This window comes from Sapajus apella, unplaced genomic scaffold (assembly GCF_009761245.1).
Source record: "Sapajus apella isolate SASKATOON/1434 unplaced genomic scaffold, GSC_monkey_1.0 scaffold168, whole genome shotgun sequence".
Taxonomy (NCBI): Eukaryota; Metazoa; Chordata; class Mammalia; order Primates; family Cebidae; genus Sapajus; species Sapajus apella.
In genome coordinates, this window is record NW_022437108.1 from 1,435,562 (window position 1) to 1,453,125 (window position 17,564).

The following is a 17,564-nucleotide window of genomic DNA, read 5'->3' on the forward strand; positions in this document are numbered from 1 at the left end:
AACAAAATTATAGATATCTGTGTACCAACAGTTGGCACCTGATAAGATTTTCCACATTTGTGTTAGGTTTAGATCCTTTTCTTGTTGTTAAGAAACCAAATATTGCAGATACAACTGCCTCCACCCCCCTACCCACGCTTTACTCTCTCCCAAGTGATAAATCACTATTCCCAGCCTGGGCAACAAGAGCGAAACTCCGTCTCAAAAAAAAAAAAAAAAAAGATGACATTCCATTGTCTTCTGGCTTCCGTCATTTCTTACAAGAAATCAGCTTTCATTTATGTCACTTTTTTCCCTGTAAGTTGTGTCTTTTTTTTTTCTTCCAATTGCATTCAAGATTTTTTCTTTATATTTGAGTTTCAGCAGTTTGACAGTGATCAGCTTCAGTGTAGTTCCCATTGTAATTATTCTGCTTGAGGTTTGCTGAGCTGTTTTAACTGTAAGTTGATGTTTTTCCACCAAAACAGAAATCTGTTTTTTTTTAATTTTCCCCAAAGAAAACTCTGGGTACAAATGGCTTTACTTCTAAATTCTATGAAGCACTTAAGAGAGAAATAATGCCAGTCACATACATACTCTCTCAAAGGAGAGGAGGGAACACTTGCCAGCTTGTTTTATGATGCCAGTGTAAACTTAATAACTAAATCTGACAAAGATATTCCAAAAAAAGAAAATTACAGATCCACATTCCTCATGAACATAAATGTAGCAAACGTTAACAAAATATTAGCAATTAAGTTCAGCGATATATAAAAGGATAATACATCATGACCATATGAGATTTATTCTAGGAATGCAAGGTTAGTTTTAACATGTACAAATTGTTCTGTTAACTTACCAAGAACCATAAAAGTTCATAGCCCTTACCCTTTTTGCAAACTAACAAGTTAGCCCACACAGTTTGACGGATGCTGTCAAAAGATACAAAACTCCTAGTCAAAGAAAAGGGACCTCATTACTCACAGACAGCAAGCAATTTTAGCTTTATGTTCTCATCAGTTTTTCTTACCCCCAGGTCCCACAGAAACAACACAGGGTGGGCCCAGATGGATGTTGCACATGCAATGAGTTTGTATCACAGCTGAGGAAACCCCCACAATCTTAGGAAACCCCTGTATTTAAAATGGTCAAAAAGTAGACCTGTTGAACCTTTGCCTGGGAGGTAGACACTATCTTTATTATACTGGACAGCCAACACACCTGACCTTTGCTCTAAAGGAAGACATCATCACCACTTTCCAATGCCATTCCCTATACAAACATTCTGGAAAACATAGTCTAGAACAAAAGCTGTTGGTTCATCTGCTCACAAGACATGCAAAAATGTGTGACCTTTTAAGGATTATCTCCGGGCACTGACCTCAACAAAAGGAAGCTATGATCATCTTACTAGATGCAGAAAAAGCATTTGAAAAACTGTAGCACTACTTCGTGATAATAAAATAAACAGCAAATTAGGAATAGATGAGAAAAACAGCTAAATCATATGTGATAATAAAAACTATTCCTTTAAGATTAGGAATACACAAAGGCTGTTTACCCTCATCACTTCTATTCAGCACTGTGTTGAAAGTTCTAGATAGTTCAATAAGAAGGGGAAAAAGAAAAGGCATAAAGTTTGTAAAGGACGAAATAAAACTATTATTATTTACAGCAACATGATTGCAAATACAGAAAACTATGTAATCCACCAAGAAAAAAAAAACTACTGTTTAATAGAACTAATAAGATTTAAACAAAGTTGGAATATACAAATATGACTTATGCAAAAATCAAGTTATATCACTATGTATAGCAACAAATAGAAATTAAAATTTAAAAAATACCATTTATAAAAAGCATCAGAAAATATCAAATACCTCTGAGCAAATTCCGTGAAAGTAAAGCAACACCTCTACAAAGCATTACTGAAAGAAATTAAAGACCTAAATAAATGGATATATATAATATGGATCAGAAGACTCAATATTGCTAAAACATTATTTTTCCCGAAATTGATTTATAGATTCCATGCAACCCTAATCAAAATCCCAGCAGGCTTTAGAAAAAAATTTACAAGTCAGTTCTGAGATTTCTGTGGAAACGCTAAGGCTCTAACAGAGCCAAAACAATTTTGAAAAAGAATAATAAGTCAGAGGGATGCCTGACTTGAGGACTTACTATAGAGTTACATTGATCAAGAGAGTGTGGTATTGGTACAAGATTGATCAATAGGTCAGAATAGAATTGAGAGCACAGAAATAGACCCACACAAATACAATCCAATTATTTGGGGTGGGGGAGCTGATTAAGCTTTGAAAAAAACATACACTATTTTTTAGGGCAGTTTTAAAAGTTCACAGCAAAATTGAGTGGAAACTATATATAGAGTGTTTCCATAAATGCCCTGGCCACACATGTGTGCAACCTCCAGTAGCCCTCATTAGAGTGGTACATTTGTTACAGTCCATGAACCTACATTGATGTCATTATCACCTTAAAGTCCATAGGTTACGTTAAGGTTCACTCTTGGTGTTAAACATCTTATGGATTTTGACAAATGTATAATGACATGTATTCATCAGTACAGTATCATATAACTCAATCTATTCATTCCTCCTTCCCCCACAACCCCTGGCAACCTCTTGTCAATTGATTTCTGATCAAAGGATCAGATTAAATTAATACAGAAAGGAAAGTTATTTTAAGGAATAATGCTAGAAAAACTGGATATCCATATGGAAAAAAATTAAGCTCTTGTCATATACAAAATTATTTTTAGATGGATTATAGATCTAAACACAAAAGCTGTGACCATAAGACTTCTAGCAGAAAATAGGGGACTGTATATATATCTTTGCAATCAAGGGATGGGGAAAGATTTCTTTGGATACAAATACACAAATAGCTATTTAGCACATGGAGAGATGTTCAGTATATTAATTATCAGGGAAATGACTGTTTCAAATCTGATGAAATGGCTAAAATAAAAAAGATTGATGATACCAGATGTTGATAAGGGTATAGAACAATTGGAGCTCTGATACGTTGTTTCTGGGAGAATAAAATGAAATGACCACTTTGAAGGACTGTTTAGCAATTTGCAAATTTAAACATATCTATTCTATGACTCAACAATTCTCTTAGGTATTTACCCAATAGAAATGAAAACACATTTTCACAAAAAGACTTTCCCATGGATTTTCATAGCAGTCTTATTTATAATAACCAAAAACTTTAAATAACACATATGTCCATCAACAAGAGAAGGAACAAATTATAGCATACAGATTGAGTATACCCTATCTGAAATGCTTAAGACCAGAGTGTTTTGGATTTTGAATTTTGAGTGGGGATTTTATGCTTGCCAGTTGAACATCCAAAATCTTAAAATCCAAAATCTGAAATGCTCCAATGAGTGTTTGAGCATCATGTTGATACCCAGAAGGTTTTGGGTTTGAGAGGATTTTATATTTTCGGGTTGGGCATACTCAACCTGTATTCATATAGTGGGATACTCATCAACAATAAAACAAGAATTATTGTCACATGCACCAATATGAATAAATCTCAAAAAAAAATCATGCTTAGCCAGAGAGAACATTTTGAATGATTTCATTTATATGGAGATAGGAAAGGATTGAATAGAAAACACGGGAACTTTCTGTGATGATGAGTATGTTCTATATCTCGTTTTTATTGATGGTTATGTGGATTTATGTCATCTTCAAAAATTGTCAGACCAAACACTTAAGTTTTGTGTATTTATTATTTGAAATACATATCTCAAGGAAAGCAGCTTATTACTATTTTTTTTTTTTTTTTGAGACAGAGTCTTGCTCTGTTGCCAGGCTGGAATGCAGTGGCACAGTCTCGGCTCACTGCAACCTCCATCTCCCAGGTTCAAGCTATTCCCCTGCCTCAGCCTCCTGAGTAACTGGGACTACAGGTGTGTGCCACCATACCCGGCTAATTTTTTTGTATTTTAGTAAGAGACAGGGTTTCACCATGGACAGGATGGTCTCGGTCTCCTGACCTCATGATTCACCCACTTCGGCCTCCCAAAGTGCTGGGATTACCAGCATGAGCCACCACGCCCAGCCAGCAGCTTATTATTTAAAAATCACAATGAAAGCAGAGAGAAAGGACAAAGGTTAGCACAAATATGATTAGGAAGAAGACAAGACATGTGAAGGATAGATAACAGAATTTAAATGTGGAATAATGGATCTTCTCAAATAAGGTAACAGGAGAATTACAGCAGAAAATATGCAAAGAAAGAACAGAACACTTCCAAAATGGAGGAAAACATTAATTAGCCATATATGAAGGAATCAACTTTACTGGTAGGGTAGATATTATTATCCCTATTTCAAATATAAAGAGGCTGAGACTCTCAGGTCAGGCCTTGTTTCTAAGATCACACAGTAACTTAGCCTGATAGGAGGTGACCTTGACCAAACTATAGCAGTAACCATTAGAGTGGAAGCAAAAAGGATTTAGGACGATTTTAGAAGTAGAATTAGTTTCTATCTACCTCAGCCTTGGGCCTTGTCTACCTGATGAATTCATTTAAAAATATGAAGATGCCACCTCTTTTGAGAAGCTAGCCCTGGCCCATTAAGCCAAAATTTGGCACTTCTGCTATTCTGTAGTAATACTTTGAACATACCTCTCCAATAGAATTAATCATAGTAATGTAGAAATTATGTGTCAGCTACAATGTTAAGAGGTCCTTATGGTTAGCATCAGCATCATACTTAGAAATAATTGAGTAGATGACAGCATGATCGCAAGTGGTTATCTCAAAATTTCTTGCATTACAGTGAGATGAATGAGGACATTCATTTGAACAAGAATAGTGGGAGAAGGAGATTTCAGAAGAGAAAATGAGATTTGTTTGAACATTCCAATATTGGGGTGCCTTGGGACCCCCAAGGGAAAATATTCATAAACTAATACTTTAGGAAAGAAGTTTAGAAAAGAAGTAGGCCGGGTGCCGTTGCTCATGCCTATAATCCCAGCACTTGGGGAGGCTGGGAGGGCAGCTCGTTTGAGTCTAGGAGTTCAAGACCAGACTAGGCAACATGGCAAAACCCTGGCTCTACAAAAAAAAAAAAAAAGAAAGAAAGAAAAGAAAAGAAAGAAATCCAGGCCTGGTATAGTCCCAACTACTCAGGAGGCCGAGGTGGGAGGACCCTTGAGCCCAGCGGTTCAAGGCTGCAGTGAGCCATGATTGTTTCACTATACTCCAGCCTGGGCAACAGAGTGAGACCCTGTCTCAAAAAGGAAAGCAAAAGTAGGCCTTGAGATAGAATTGGGAATTATTATTAACATATTGAGGATAGTTGAAACCATGGAATTGCATGAGTTTACTAAATCTAGTTCTAGGATACAACCCTAATAAGCAACATTTTGGTTGGAATACGAGAGTGGGTAGGTAGACAAGGATGGACAAAGAAGCAGCAATAACTCATTTTAGTTTGTTTTTTTTTTTTAATAGATTGAAGGGGCACATGTACAGGTTTGTTACATGGATCTATCACGTAGTGAATAGGTGAAGTTTGGGCTTCTAGTGAACCCATCACCCAAATAGTGAACATTGTACCATATATACCTTTGTGTGTGTGTGTGTGTGTGTGTGTGTGTGTATTCATATAGTGGGATAGTAAGCAACAATAAAACAAGAATTATTGTCACATGCACAAACATGAGTAAATCTCAAAAAAATGCACATATATGTATATGTATGTATACACGTATATTCATATACATGTGTGTGTGTGTGTGTGTGTGTGTGTTTCTAAATATCCCTTTCTGTTTGTAAAGTCCAGTGACAGCTGCAAAGGGACTCATTTTAAATTTCCAATTGTCAAGCAAATGGAGAGAACCATTTACTGTGGCGTTTACAGCAACATGTTTCTTTCCCAGGATGTGTGTTCCAAGAAGACTAGGAAGTTTTCTATATTAAAGCTCTTCATCCTGGATGTGGTAACAGTCTCAACATTATAATTTCAACCTAACAGTTACAATGCAAAAGATACGTTTCTTTTGACCCCGGTATTCACTAGAAGATTCCATATTCTTCCCTCAAAACTATGAGGTTGACAAAATGAGTTTCTCTACGCTGACCTTTCAGAGCCATTTAGTTTAAGCATCTTCTTAGCCAGTCATTTAAAGATTCTCCATGCAGTTTTCAAGACGCAGGCAATTTAGAAAAACATTAGTCCGACTCATTGGTAGGCACCATAGATGGCCCCTGTAACCACAGGAGACCATACTCAGAAACGACCAACTATTCAACAAAGGGTTGTTTTAGTTTGCCTTGGCTTGTCAATGCTTTTTATTTCTTTGCTCATTTTGTAGTCTGTCCTCCTTTCTGGCTGTTTCAAGGCCAGTACAGGAAACCTAGCTAAGCCATTTTCATCCTGAAACTACATGGTTTTGAAACTTTATGTGATCACTTTAGACCTCAGTAAGGACCAAAAAAAATGCCACAGAAAAGCAGCAAATTCAGTGCAGAGGACATTTTTCAGGAGTCAGAAGACCATAGAATGTTCCAGCTGTCTTGCTTCAGCTTACGTGTTGCCCTCCTTGAGTGCCAGTCTCCTTGACTATCAAATGGAGATAGTCACAACAACCTCCACATAGTGAACTGGGTTTTCTCATACCTTGCTGGTGAGACTATAAATTGATTTAATGTTTCTTAAATATAATGTAGCTATCTATATTAAGAGCCCTAAAAATATGCATACCCTTTGACTCAGTAATTTCACTTGTGGAAAATGGTCTGAAATCTGGCAAGGATTTCTACTCCAAATGTTCAGCAGAGCATGATTTACTCTTCCATATAATTCTAAAATTCAGTGGTGAATACTGAAAACAACCAAAAATTGTAAACATATTCCACTGGTAGAATATTATTCAATCATTAAAAATGATGTTTATGTATCCAGTCAGACCTCTAGAACCTAGATCATTTTACAGGAAATAAATAGTTCCAAAAAATGTTAGTTGACACCACAGGGATAGAATCAGCAAAATTCAATTTAGGGGAAGGTGTAGAGGATAAACAACCAAGTTTCATCAACAAATACATACATTTTCAAAGGGGGTTTAAAAAGGTGGAGGCTAACAGATTAAAAGAGACTTAAATCATATTAACCAGTCACAATGTGTGGTTCTTGTTTGGATTCTATTTTTTAAAAAAAAAAAAACTACTTACAATGTTAAGACATTTATGGTACATTTAGAAATCTGAACATTAGTTATTTGATGATATTAAGGAATGGTGATTTTTAGATGTGATAATGATGTGGTTATGTTTTGTTAAGTGACTTTTTTTCAGAGATAGAAATGGAAACATTTACAAATGAAATAATATGCCTTGGGTTTGCTTAAACTTTATGCAGGATGGGTGTGGACATATGGGATTGGCCATGGGTTGATGATAGTCAGGGCTGTGTGTTGAGTGCATGAGTATTTGTTATGCTATTCTGTCAATTTTTAAAATTTTATGTTAACTTTTCAATATTACAATTTTTAAAGGTTTAAAATATAATATTACAAGGATATTTTCCTGACATAGAAGGGGCCTAAAATAGTCAGTGAATGAAATTGAGTATGATGCCAGTCATGTGGAGAAAGAATCAAATAGAAAAACATGAAAGGAAAATTATCAAACTGTGATTGTCTTTAAAAGGTGAAATTATGGCCAACTTTTTCTACTTATTTTTCTGCTTTTCTTTACTATATAAATTTCTATAATGAGTCTATATTACCTCCATAATCAGAAAAAAAAAAAACAATTTTCCACTCTGGTTAGAACTCTTTTATAACCTTAGCTTGAAATAACATAAGTAAAACAGACTAGTAAAATGGCCTGTGTACCTGGGAAGGTCAAGGTTTGAACTCAGTAATTCCACTGTGGAAAATAGTCTGAAATCTGTTATTTCAGATAATACGTTATTATTATGCCAAGGCTCTAACTGTAGTAATGCACTGCATAATGACTTTTCAGTCAACAAGACACCACATGTACAATGGCTGTCCCATAAAATTACAGCACTGTACCCTTCCTATGGTTAGATACAGAAATATTTGCCATTGTGTTACAGTTGCCTATCTTGTTCGCTGTAGCAACATACTATATATGTTTGTAGCCTGGGAACAATAGGCTATCCCATATAGCCTAGGTTAGTCTCTACTTTCTAAGTTTATGTAGGTACACTCTATGATGTTTGCACAATGACAAAGTTGCCTAATGATGCAGTTCTCAGAATGCGTCCCCATCAGCGAGCAGTGCATGACCACATGCCATTATGACTTTGTTTCTTTCTTTAAGCTCTACTAATCTCCACTTGGCTTTATTCTCTAAGCAAATGTTCTCCACATAACAAACTGACTACCCCCAGACTTATACATTTTGTTTAGATATCCCAGTGGAAAGAGATTTTTTGGTCATATATTATTTCCGCAGAAGATGTCAAGTGCTCCTCCCTAGTTCATATACTCATCCTGGAACCAGTCACTATGGCCAAGGTGATGAGTGCTTTGACTGTCCTGAGGCACATGCTCACTCCTGCATTAGCAAGATGGTAGCATCTTCAACAGCACCCCCAGTACCATATGGAATAGGAGAGGAGAATGTGCTGGGCAGATGAAAACCAAAACTTCCTTAGTCTGCTCTCTAATAGTGTTCTTGGGATAATTCATTGGGATGATTAAGATAAAAACACTTTCTTAACTTTTTTTTTCTTTCTTGCTTTCTTTTTTATGATACTTTAAGTTCTGGGGTACATGTGCAGATCATGCAGGATTGTAACATAAGTATACATAAGCCGTGGTGGTTTGCCGCATCCATCCCCCTGTCACCTACATTAGTATTTCTCCTAATGTTATCCCTCCCAAATCTCCCACCCCCTGCTATCCCTCCCCTAGCCCTCTCACCCCCCAACAGGCCCTGGTGTGTGATGTTCCCCTCCGTGTATTCATGTGTTCTCATTGCTCAACACCCGCTTATGAGAGAGAACATGCGGTGTTTTGTTTTCTGTTCTTGTGTCTGTTTACTGAAAATGATGGTTTCCAGCTTCATCCATGTCCCTGCAAAGCACATGAGCTCATCCTTTTTTATGGATGCATAGTATGCTATGGTGTATATGTGCCACATTTTCTTTATCCAGTCCATCATTGATGGGCATTTGGGTTGGTTCCAAGTTGTTACTATTGTAAACAGTGTCACAATGAACATACATGTGCATGTGTCTTTATAATAGAATGATGTATAATCCTTTGGGTATATACCCAGTAATGGGATTGCTGGGTCAAATGGTATTTCTATTTCTAGGTCCTTCAGGAATCACCACACTGTCTTCCACAATGGTTGAACTAATTTACAACCCCACCAACAGTGTAAAAGTGTTCCTATTTTTCCACATCCTCTCCAGCATTTATTGTATCCAGATTTTTAATGATCATCATTCTACTTGGTGTGAGATGGTATCTCAGTGTGGTTTCGATTTGCATTTCTGTAATGACCAGTGATGATAAGCATTTTTTCATATGTTTGTTGGCTGCATAAATGTCTTCTTTTGAGAAGTGTCTGTTCATATCCTTTACCCACTTTTTGATGGGCTGTTTGTTTTTTTTCTTGTAGATTTGTTTAAGTTCTTTGTAGATTCTGGATATTAGCCCTTTGTCAGATGGGTAGCTTGCAAAAAATTTTTTCCCATTCTGTTGGTTGCCGGTTCACTCTAATGATTGTTTCTTTTGCTGTGCAGAAACTCTTAAGTTTAATTTGATCCCATTTGTCTATTTTGGCTTTTGTTGCCATTGCTTTTGGTGTTTTAGTCATGAAGTCCTTGCCTATCCCTGTATCCTGAATGGTATTGCCTAGGTTTTCTTCTAGGGTTTTTATGATGTTAGGTCTTACATTTAAATCTTTAATCCATCTGGAGTTAATTTTTGTATAAGGTGTAAGTAAGGGGCCCAGTTTCAGCTTTCTGCACATGGTTAGCTAGTTTTCTCAACACCATTTATTAAACAGGGAATCCTTTCTCCATTGCTTGTTTTTGTCTGGTTTGTCAAAGATCAGATGGTTGTAGGTGTATGGCATTACTTCTAAGACCTCTGTTCTGTTCCATTGGTCTATATCTCTGTTTTGGTACCAGTACCATGCTGTTTTGATTACTGTAGCCTTGGAGAATTGTTTGAAGTCAGCTATTTTGATGCCTCCAGCTTTGTTTTTTTCTTTTTGTTTGTTTTGTTTTGTTTTGCTTAGGGTTGTCTTGGCTATGCGGGCTCTTTTTTGGTTCCATATGAAGTTTAAGGTGGTTTTTTCCAGTTCTGTGAAGAAGGTCAATGGTAGTTTGATGGGGATAGCATGAATCTATAAATTGCTTTGGGCAGTATAGCCATTTTCACAATATTGGTTCTTCCTAACTATGAGCATGGAATGTTTTTCCATCTATAAGTGTCCTCTCTTATTTCCTAGTGCAGTGGTTTGTAGTTCTCCTTGAAGAGGTCCTTCACATCCCATGTTACTTGTATTCCTAGGTATTTTATTCTTTTTGTAGCAATTGTGAATGGGAGTTCACTCATGATTTGGCTCTCTGGCTGTTATTGGTGTATAGGAATGCTTGTGATTTCTGCACATTGATTTTATACTCTGAGACTTTGCTGAAGTTGCTTATCATCTTAAGAAGATTTTGAGCTGAGACAAAGGGGTCTTCTAAATATACAGTCATGTTGTTTGCAAATAGAGGTGATTCCTCTTTTCCTAATTGAATACCCTTTATTTCTTTTTCTTGCCTGATTGCTCTGGCTAGAATTTCCAATACTATATTGAATAGGAGTAGTGAGAGAGGGTGTACTTGTCTAGCGCCAGTTTTCAAAGGGAATACTTCCAGTTTTTTTCCATTCAGTATGATATTGGCTGTGGGTTTATCATAAATAGCTTTTATTATTTTGAGATATGTTCCATTGATACCTAGTTTATTGAGAGTTTTTAGCATGAAGTGTTGTTGAATTTTGTTGAAGGCCTTTTCTGCATCTATTGAGATAATCATGTGGTTTTTGTCTTTGGTTCTGTTTATGTGATGGATTATGTTTATGGATTTGCGTATGTTGAACCAGCCTTGCATCCCTGAGATAAAGCCAACTTGATCGTGATGTATAAGATTTTGATGTGCTGTTGGATTCAGTTTGCCGGTATTTTATTGAAGATTTTTGCATCAATGTTCATCATGGATATTGGCCTGAAATTTTCTTTTTTAGTTGCATCTCTGCCAGGTTTTGGTATCAGGATGATGTTGGTCTCATAAAATGAGTTAGGGAGGATTCCCTCATTTTATATTGTTTGGAATACTTTCAGAAGGAACGGTACCAGCTCCTCTTTGTATGCCTGGTAGCATTCGGCTGTGAACCCATCTGGTCCTGGACCCTTTTTGGTTGGTAGGCTATTAATTGGTGCCTCAACTTCAGACCTTGTTACTGGTCTATTCTGGGTTTCATCTTCTTCCTGGTTGAGTCTTAGGAGGGTGTAAGTGTCCAGGAATTTATCCATTTCTTCTAGATTTACTGGTTTATGTGCATAGAGTTGTTTGTAGTAATCTCTGATGGTAGTTTGTATTTCTGTGAAATCATTGGTGATATCCCCTTTATCATTTTTTATTGCATCTATTCAATTCTTCTCTCTTTTCTTTTTTATTAGTCTGGCTAGCGGTCTATCTATTTTGTTGATCTTTTCAAAAAACCAGCTCCTAGATTTATTTTTTGAAGAATTTTTTGTGTCTCTATCTCCTTCAGTTCTGCTTTGATCTTAGTTATTTCTTGTCTCCTGCTAGCTTTTGAATTTGATCTTGCTCCTGTAGTTCTTTTAATTGTGACGATAGGGCGTCAATTTTAGATCTTTCCTCACTTCTTCTGTGGGCATTTGGTGCTATAAATTTCCCTCTAGACACTGCTTTAAATGTGTCCCAGAGATACTGGTACATTGTCTCTTCATTCTCATTGGTTTTGAGGAACATGTTTATTTTTGCCTTCATTTCACTATTTATCCAGTAGTCATTCAGGAGCAGGTGGTTCAGTTTCCATGTAGTTGTGCAGTTTTGAGTGAATTTCTTAATCCTGAGTTCTAATTTGATTGCACTATGGTCTGAGAGACTGTTTGTTATGATTTCTGTTCTTTTGCATTTGCTGAGGAGTGATTTACTTCCAGTTATGTAGTCAATTTTAGAGTAAGTGTGATGTGGTGCTGAGAAGAATGTATATTCTGTGGATTTGGGGTGGAGAGTTCTGTAAATGTCTATTAGGTTTGCTTGGTCCAGATCTGAGTTCAAGCCCTGGATATCCTTGTTAATTTTCTGTCTGGTTGATCTGTCTAATATTGACAGTGGAGTGTTGCAGTCTCCCACTATTATTGTGTGGGAGTCTAAATCTTTTTGTAGGTCGTTAAGAACTTGCTTTATGTATCTGGGTGCTCCTGTATTGGGTACGTATATATTTAGATTAGTTGGTTCTTCTTGATGCATTGATCCCTTTACCATTGTGTAATGCCCTTCTTTGTCTCTTTTGATTTTTGTTGGTTTAAAGTCTGTTTTATCAGAGACTAAGATTGCAACCCCTGATTCTGTTTTCCCTTCATTTGCCTGGTAAATCTTCCTCCATCCCTTTATTTTGAGCCTGTGTGTGTCATTACATGTGAGATGGGTCTGCTGACTACAGCACACTGATGGATCTTGACTCTTTATCCAATTTGCCAGTCTTTGTTTTTTGATTGGGGCATTTAGCCCATTTACATTTAAGGTTAATATTGTTATTGTGAATTCGATCCTGCCATTTTGATACTAGCTGGTTGTTTTGCCCATTAGTTGATGCAGTTTCTTCATTGTGTCAATGCTCTTTACCATTTGATACGTTTTTGGAGTGACTGGTACTGGCTGTTCCTTTCCATGTTTAGTGCTTCCTTCCATAGCTCTTGTAAGGCAGGCCTGGTGGTGACAAAATCTCTCAGCAATTGATTGTCTGTAAAGGATTTTATTTCTCCTTCACTTATGAGCTTAGTTTGGCTAGATATGAAATTCTAGGTTGAAAGTTCTTTTCCTTAAGGATGTTGAATATTGGCCTCCAGTGTCTTCTGACTTGTAGGGTTTCTGCCAAGAGATCCACTGCGATGGGCTTCCCTTTGTGGGTGACCCGACCTTTCTCTCTGTCTGCCTTTAGCGTTTTTTCCTTCATTTCAACCCTGGTGAATCTGACGATTATGTGCCTTGCAGTTGCTGTTCTTGAGGAATATCTCTGTGGTGTTCTCTGTATTTCCTAGATTTGAATGTTGGCCTGCCTTGCTAGGTTGTGCAAGTTCTCCTGGATAATATCCTGAAGACTGTTTTCCAACTTGGTTTCATTCTCCCCATCACATTCAGCTACACCGATCAAACATAGATTAGGTCTTTTCACATAATCCCATAGTTCTTGGAGGCTTTGTTCATTTCTTTTCACTGTTTTTTCTCTAATCTTGCCTTCTCATTTTATTTCATTGAGTTGGTCTTCAGTCTCTGATATTCTTTTTTCTGCTTGATCGATTTGGCTGTTCAAACTTGGTGTATGCTTTGTGACATTCTCGTGCTGTGTTTTTCAGCTCCATCAAGTCGTTCATGTTATTCTCTAACCTGGTTATTCTAGTTAGCATTTCGTCTAACCTTTTTTCAACGTTCTTAGTTTCTTTGCGTTGGATTAGAACATGCTCCTTTAGCTCAGAGAATTTTGTTATTACCCACCTTCTGAAGCCTGCTTCTCTCAGTTCGGCAAACTCATTCTTCATTCAGTTTTCTTCTCTTGCTGGTGAGGAGTTGTGATCCCTTGGAGGAGAAACAGCATTCTGGTTTTTGGTGATTTCATCCTTTTTGCGCTGGTTTCTTCCCATCTTCATGGATTTATCTACCTTTGGTCTTTGAAGACTTTTGGATGGGGTCTTTGAGTTTACATCCTTTCTGTTGATGTTGAAGCTATTCCTTTTTGTTTTTTAGTTTTCTTTCTAACAGTCAGGTCCCTCTGCTGCAGGACTGCTGGAGGTCCACTCCAAACCCTGCTTGCCTGGGAATCACCCATGGGGGCTGCAGAACAGCAAGGATTGCTGCCTGTTGCTTCCTCTGGTAACTTCATCCCAGAAGGGTACCCAGCAGATGTCAGCCAGAGCTCTCCTGTATGAGATGTCTCTTTGGATACACTTGAGGAAGCAGAGTCTCCCTTTTCAGAGCTCAAGTGCTGTGCTGGAATCTCCGTTGCTCACTTCAGAGCTGCTGGGCAGGGACATTTAAGTCTGCTTACGTGGGACTTACAACCACTCCTTTTTCCAGGTGCTCTGACCTGGGAAGGTGGGGCTTTATTTATAAGTCCCTGACGGGCTGCTGCCTTTTTTCAGAGCTGCCCTGCCCAGCAAGGAGGGAGTCTAATCACAGTCTGCCTGCAGAGACATTGCTGAGCTGCTGCGGGCTCCGCCCAACTGCTGTGTAAACTTCCTTATGATTTTGTTACACAGGCAAGGTTAGAACTCCCTCAGTAATGGAGGATGCCTCGACCACCATCGAGCTCAGCTGTCCCAGGTTGAGCTCAAACTGCTGTCCTGGCTGCGAAAATCTCAAGCCAGTGGGACTCAGTTTGCTTGTCTTTGTGGGGGTGGGACCCATCGAGCCAGATCACTTTGCTCCCTGCCTTCAGCCCCCTTTGTTTTTTTCAGGGTAATGGGTGGTTCTGTCTCACAGATGTTCCAGGCACCAGCTAAAAGAGTCAGCCAGTTTTGTGCTGGAAACTCGCTGTGCTAGTATTGGCACTGGCGGGAATCTCCTGGTCTCTGGGCTGTAAAGATTGTGGGAAAAGTGCAGTATCTGAGCTGGAGTGCCCGAGTGCCCAGAAAAGTCCCCAATGGCCTCCCTTGGGTAGGAGGGGGAGTTCTCCAGTCTCTTGTACTTCACGGGTGAGACAACACCCCGCCCTGCTTTGGTTTGCCCTCTTTGGGCTACAGCCACTGTCTTGTCAGTCCCATTGAGATGAACCTGGTACCGCGGTTGGAAGTTTGGAGATCACTCACATTGTGCGTGGCTCCCGCTGGGAACTGCACTCCAGAGTTGTTCCTATTCAGCCACCTTGGCAGAAGTCCAGAAACACTCTTATTTTGTTGGTGTGCATGTGTGTGTGTGGACAGGGTCTCACTATGTTGTGGCCAGTCTCAAACTTCTGGGCTCAAGCAATCCTCCTGCCTCAGCCTCCCAAAGTGCAGGGATTATAAGCAAAAACTACTGTACCCAGTCTTGAAACAGTGTCTCGTTTTGTTGTCCAGGCTGGAGTGCAGTGGTGTAATCTTGGCTTACTGCAACCTTGACTTCCCGTGTTCAAGCAATTCACCTGCCTCAGCCTCCTTAGTTACTGAGACTACAAGTACCAGCCACCATGCCTGGCTAATTTTTCTATTTTTAGTAGAGACAAGATTTCACCATATTGGCCAGGCTGGTCTCAAACTCCTGACCTCAAGTGATCCACCTGCCTTGGCCTCCTAAAGTGCTGGGATTACAGTTATGAGCCACCATGCCTGGCTACAGACAAAACACTTTCTAAATTGAAGAGTTCTGTGCAAATGTAAAAGCCAGTTTTTAAAAGTCTAATTCTGTTAAATCAGATTGTAATAAGATCCTCAGTGTGTACAATTATCAGTTTATCACTTTCCTTTATTATAAGAGAAGAGGTCTGGTGGTCCTCATTTCATACCTCTCGATTTTAAAACTGTAGGAGTCTCAGTAGCCCAGGTAGATACATTTTCTAATGTAAAAGGAGAAAGGAGGTATTATTTTGTACCTTCAAAATAGCAAACTTGGAATGGCTCCAAACATGAATTATTCATCAGATTCTCCTTCCTTTTACAAAAAAGCTATGTTGGTAAATGAATAGTGGTGGGGATTGTAGTGCACTTACATACCAAAACCTCACTTCCTTTGTATACATCTCTGGAAGTTAACATGTTGATTTGCAGGGCTGCTATCCTGCCTTTCTCATACATGTTAGTGCAGTAGTGTTGAATCTCTAGGCCAAGGCTGGTTTATCTACAAGGTCTTTTGTAGTCTTAACATATTCTTTTCAATGATTCTGCTCTGTGGATTGATAAAAGAATTACTGTTGGCAGCCTAGTTTACAAACAGCTCTAGAAAACTGTTTATTGGACTGAAAAGATGGAAATGATTTCTTAAATGTTATTGTCAACCCTCAGGACTGGTACTTTTCATAACAGAAAGCAATTAGATTCTCACTGTTTGTTATGCTGTTGATGGTGATAGATTCTTTAAAAATAGAAAACCTACAATTGGCTTTAGAAGTTTAAGTTGTGGCCAGGGATGGTGGCCCATGCCTGTAATTGTAGCACTTTGGGAGGCTGAGGCAGGAGGATCGCTTCCGGCTAGAAGTTTAAGAAGAGCCTGGGCAATAGAGCAAAACTGCATTTCTACAAATAAAAAAATTAATTGGGTGTGGTGGCATACACTGTAGTCTCAACTATTTGGGAGACAGGCAGGAGGATCTCTTGAGCCCAGAAGGTTAGAGCTATGATCGTGCCTCTGTACTTCCAGCCTTGGTGACACAGTGAGACCCTGTCTCTAAAAAAAGAAAAAAAAGTTTTAAGTTGTAACAAGAGTGTCTGGGTTGAATCATTATACTGTATCTTCTAAATCCCTGCATTGGGGCTCCCAAGTACTTTAAAATGGAACACTTTTTAAGATCATACAGGTCATTATAAATCGCTTCACCTGTTGTTAGGCTCTTTAGACCAGTAAGAATGATTACATAATCATTTTCATTCATTTCTTCTTGAGAAATAATATTCAAATAACCAAAAGAGAGAAGAAAGAGAAAAATACAGAAATAGCTGATTATTCAGGAATAAACCTAAGGAAATTATTACTTGAGATGCTTTACTCCAGCTTGTGTTGTGCCTGCTTGTGTGAGAGGTCCAAGCCTGTGTATGTTAAGATTTATCATTGAAGGTGAAGATGTTGCTGGCCTATTCAGATTGATAACATACATTTCTCCCCCACATCTAGCTACGTGGTGAACATGGGTCTGATTGACAAACTGTGTGCCTGCTTCCTCTCGGTGCAAGGCCCAGTGGATGAGAATCCCAAGATGGCCACATTTCTGCAGCATGCCACGGGACTCTTACATGCTCTGTGCACACTGTGCTTTGCTGTCACTGGAAGGTAAGGCATCTACTTGATCTCAATCTAAACTCAACTTTTGGAATATCTCTTGAATTTTGCCAATTCCTGGGTCATTTCATAGGGATTCAAGTGGTGATCTTGGCCATCTTACCTCTTTGTTCTTTCTCCATCATTGGCTTTCTTTATTGAGATGTATATTAATTTCTTATTATTCTGGGCCACATACTCTTGACAGAGTCTTTTTTTTCTTCTTGGTGTCATAAATTTGACTATCACTGCTAGAAGAGACCTAAGAAGTCATCCAGTCCCTCTTCCACTGAGATCCAGAGGAGTCCAATGATTCTTCTTCAGTCATTGAAGGAAACAAAGTCTAAAGCAGACCAAGCC

General features: G+C 38.4%; 1 protein-coding gene across 3 annotated transcripts in view; it reads left to right on the top strand.

Moving 5' to 3' along the window:
- Positions 1–17,564, top strand: part of SCAPER (S-phase cyclin A associated protein in the ER) — a 537,506-nt gene that overhangs the window by 463,995 nt on the left and 55,947 nt on the right. For all 3 annotated transcript variants that reach the window (XM_032267297.1, XM_032267296.1, XM_032267298.1), the window contains one exon: positions 17,061–17,216. In XM_032267297.1, coding sequence (XP_032123188.1) covers positions 17,061–17,216 — 156 coding nt within the window. The remainder of the gene's footprint in view (positions 1–17,060; positions 17,217–17,564) is intronic.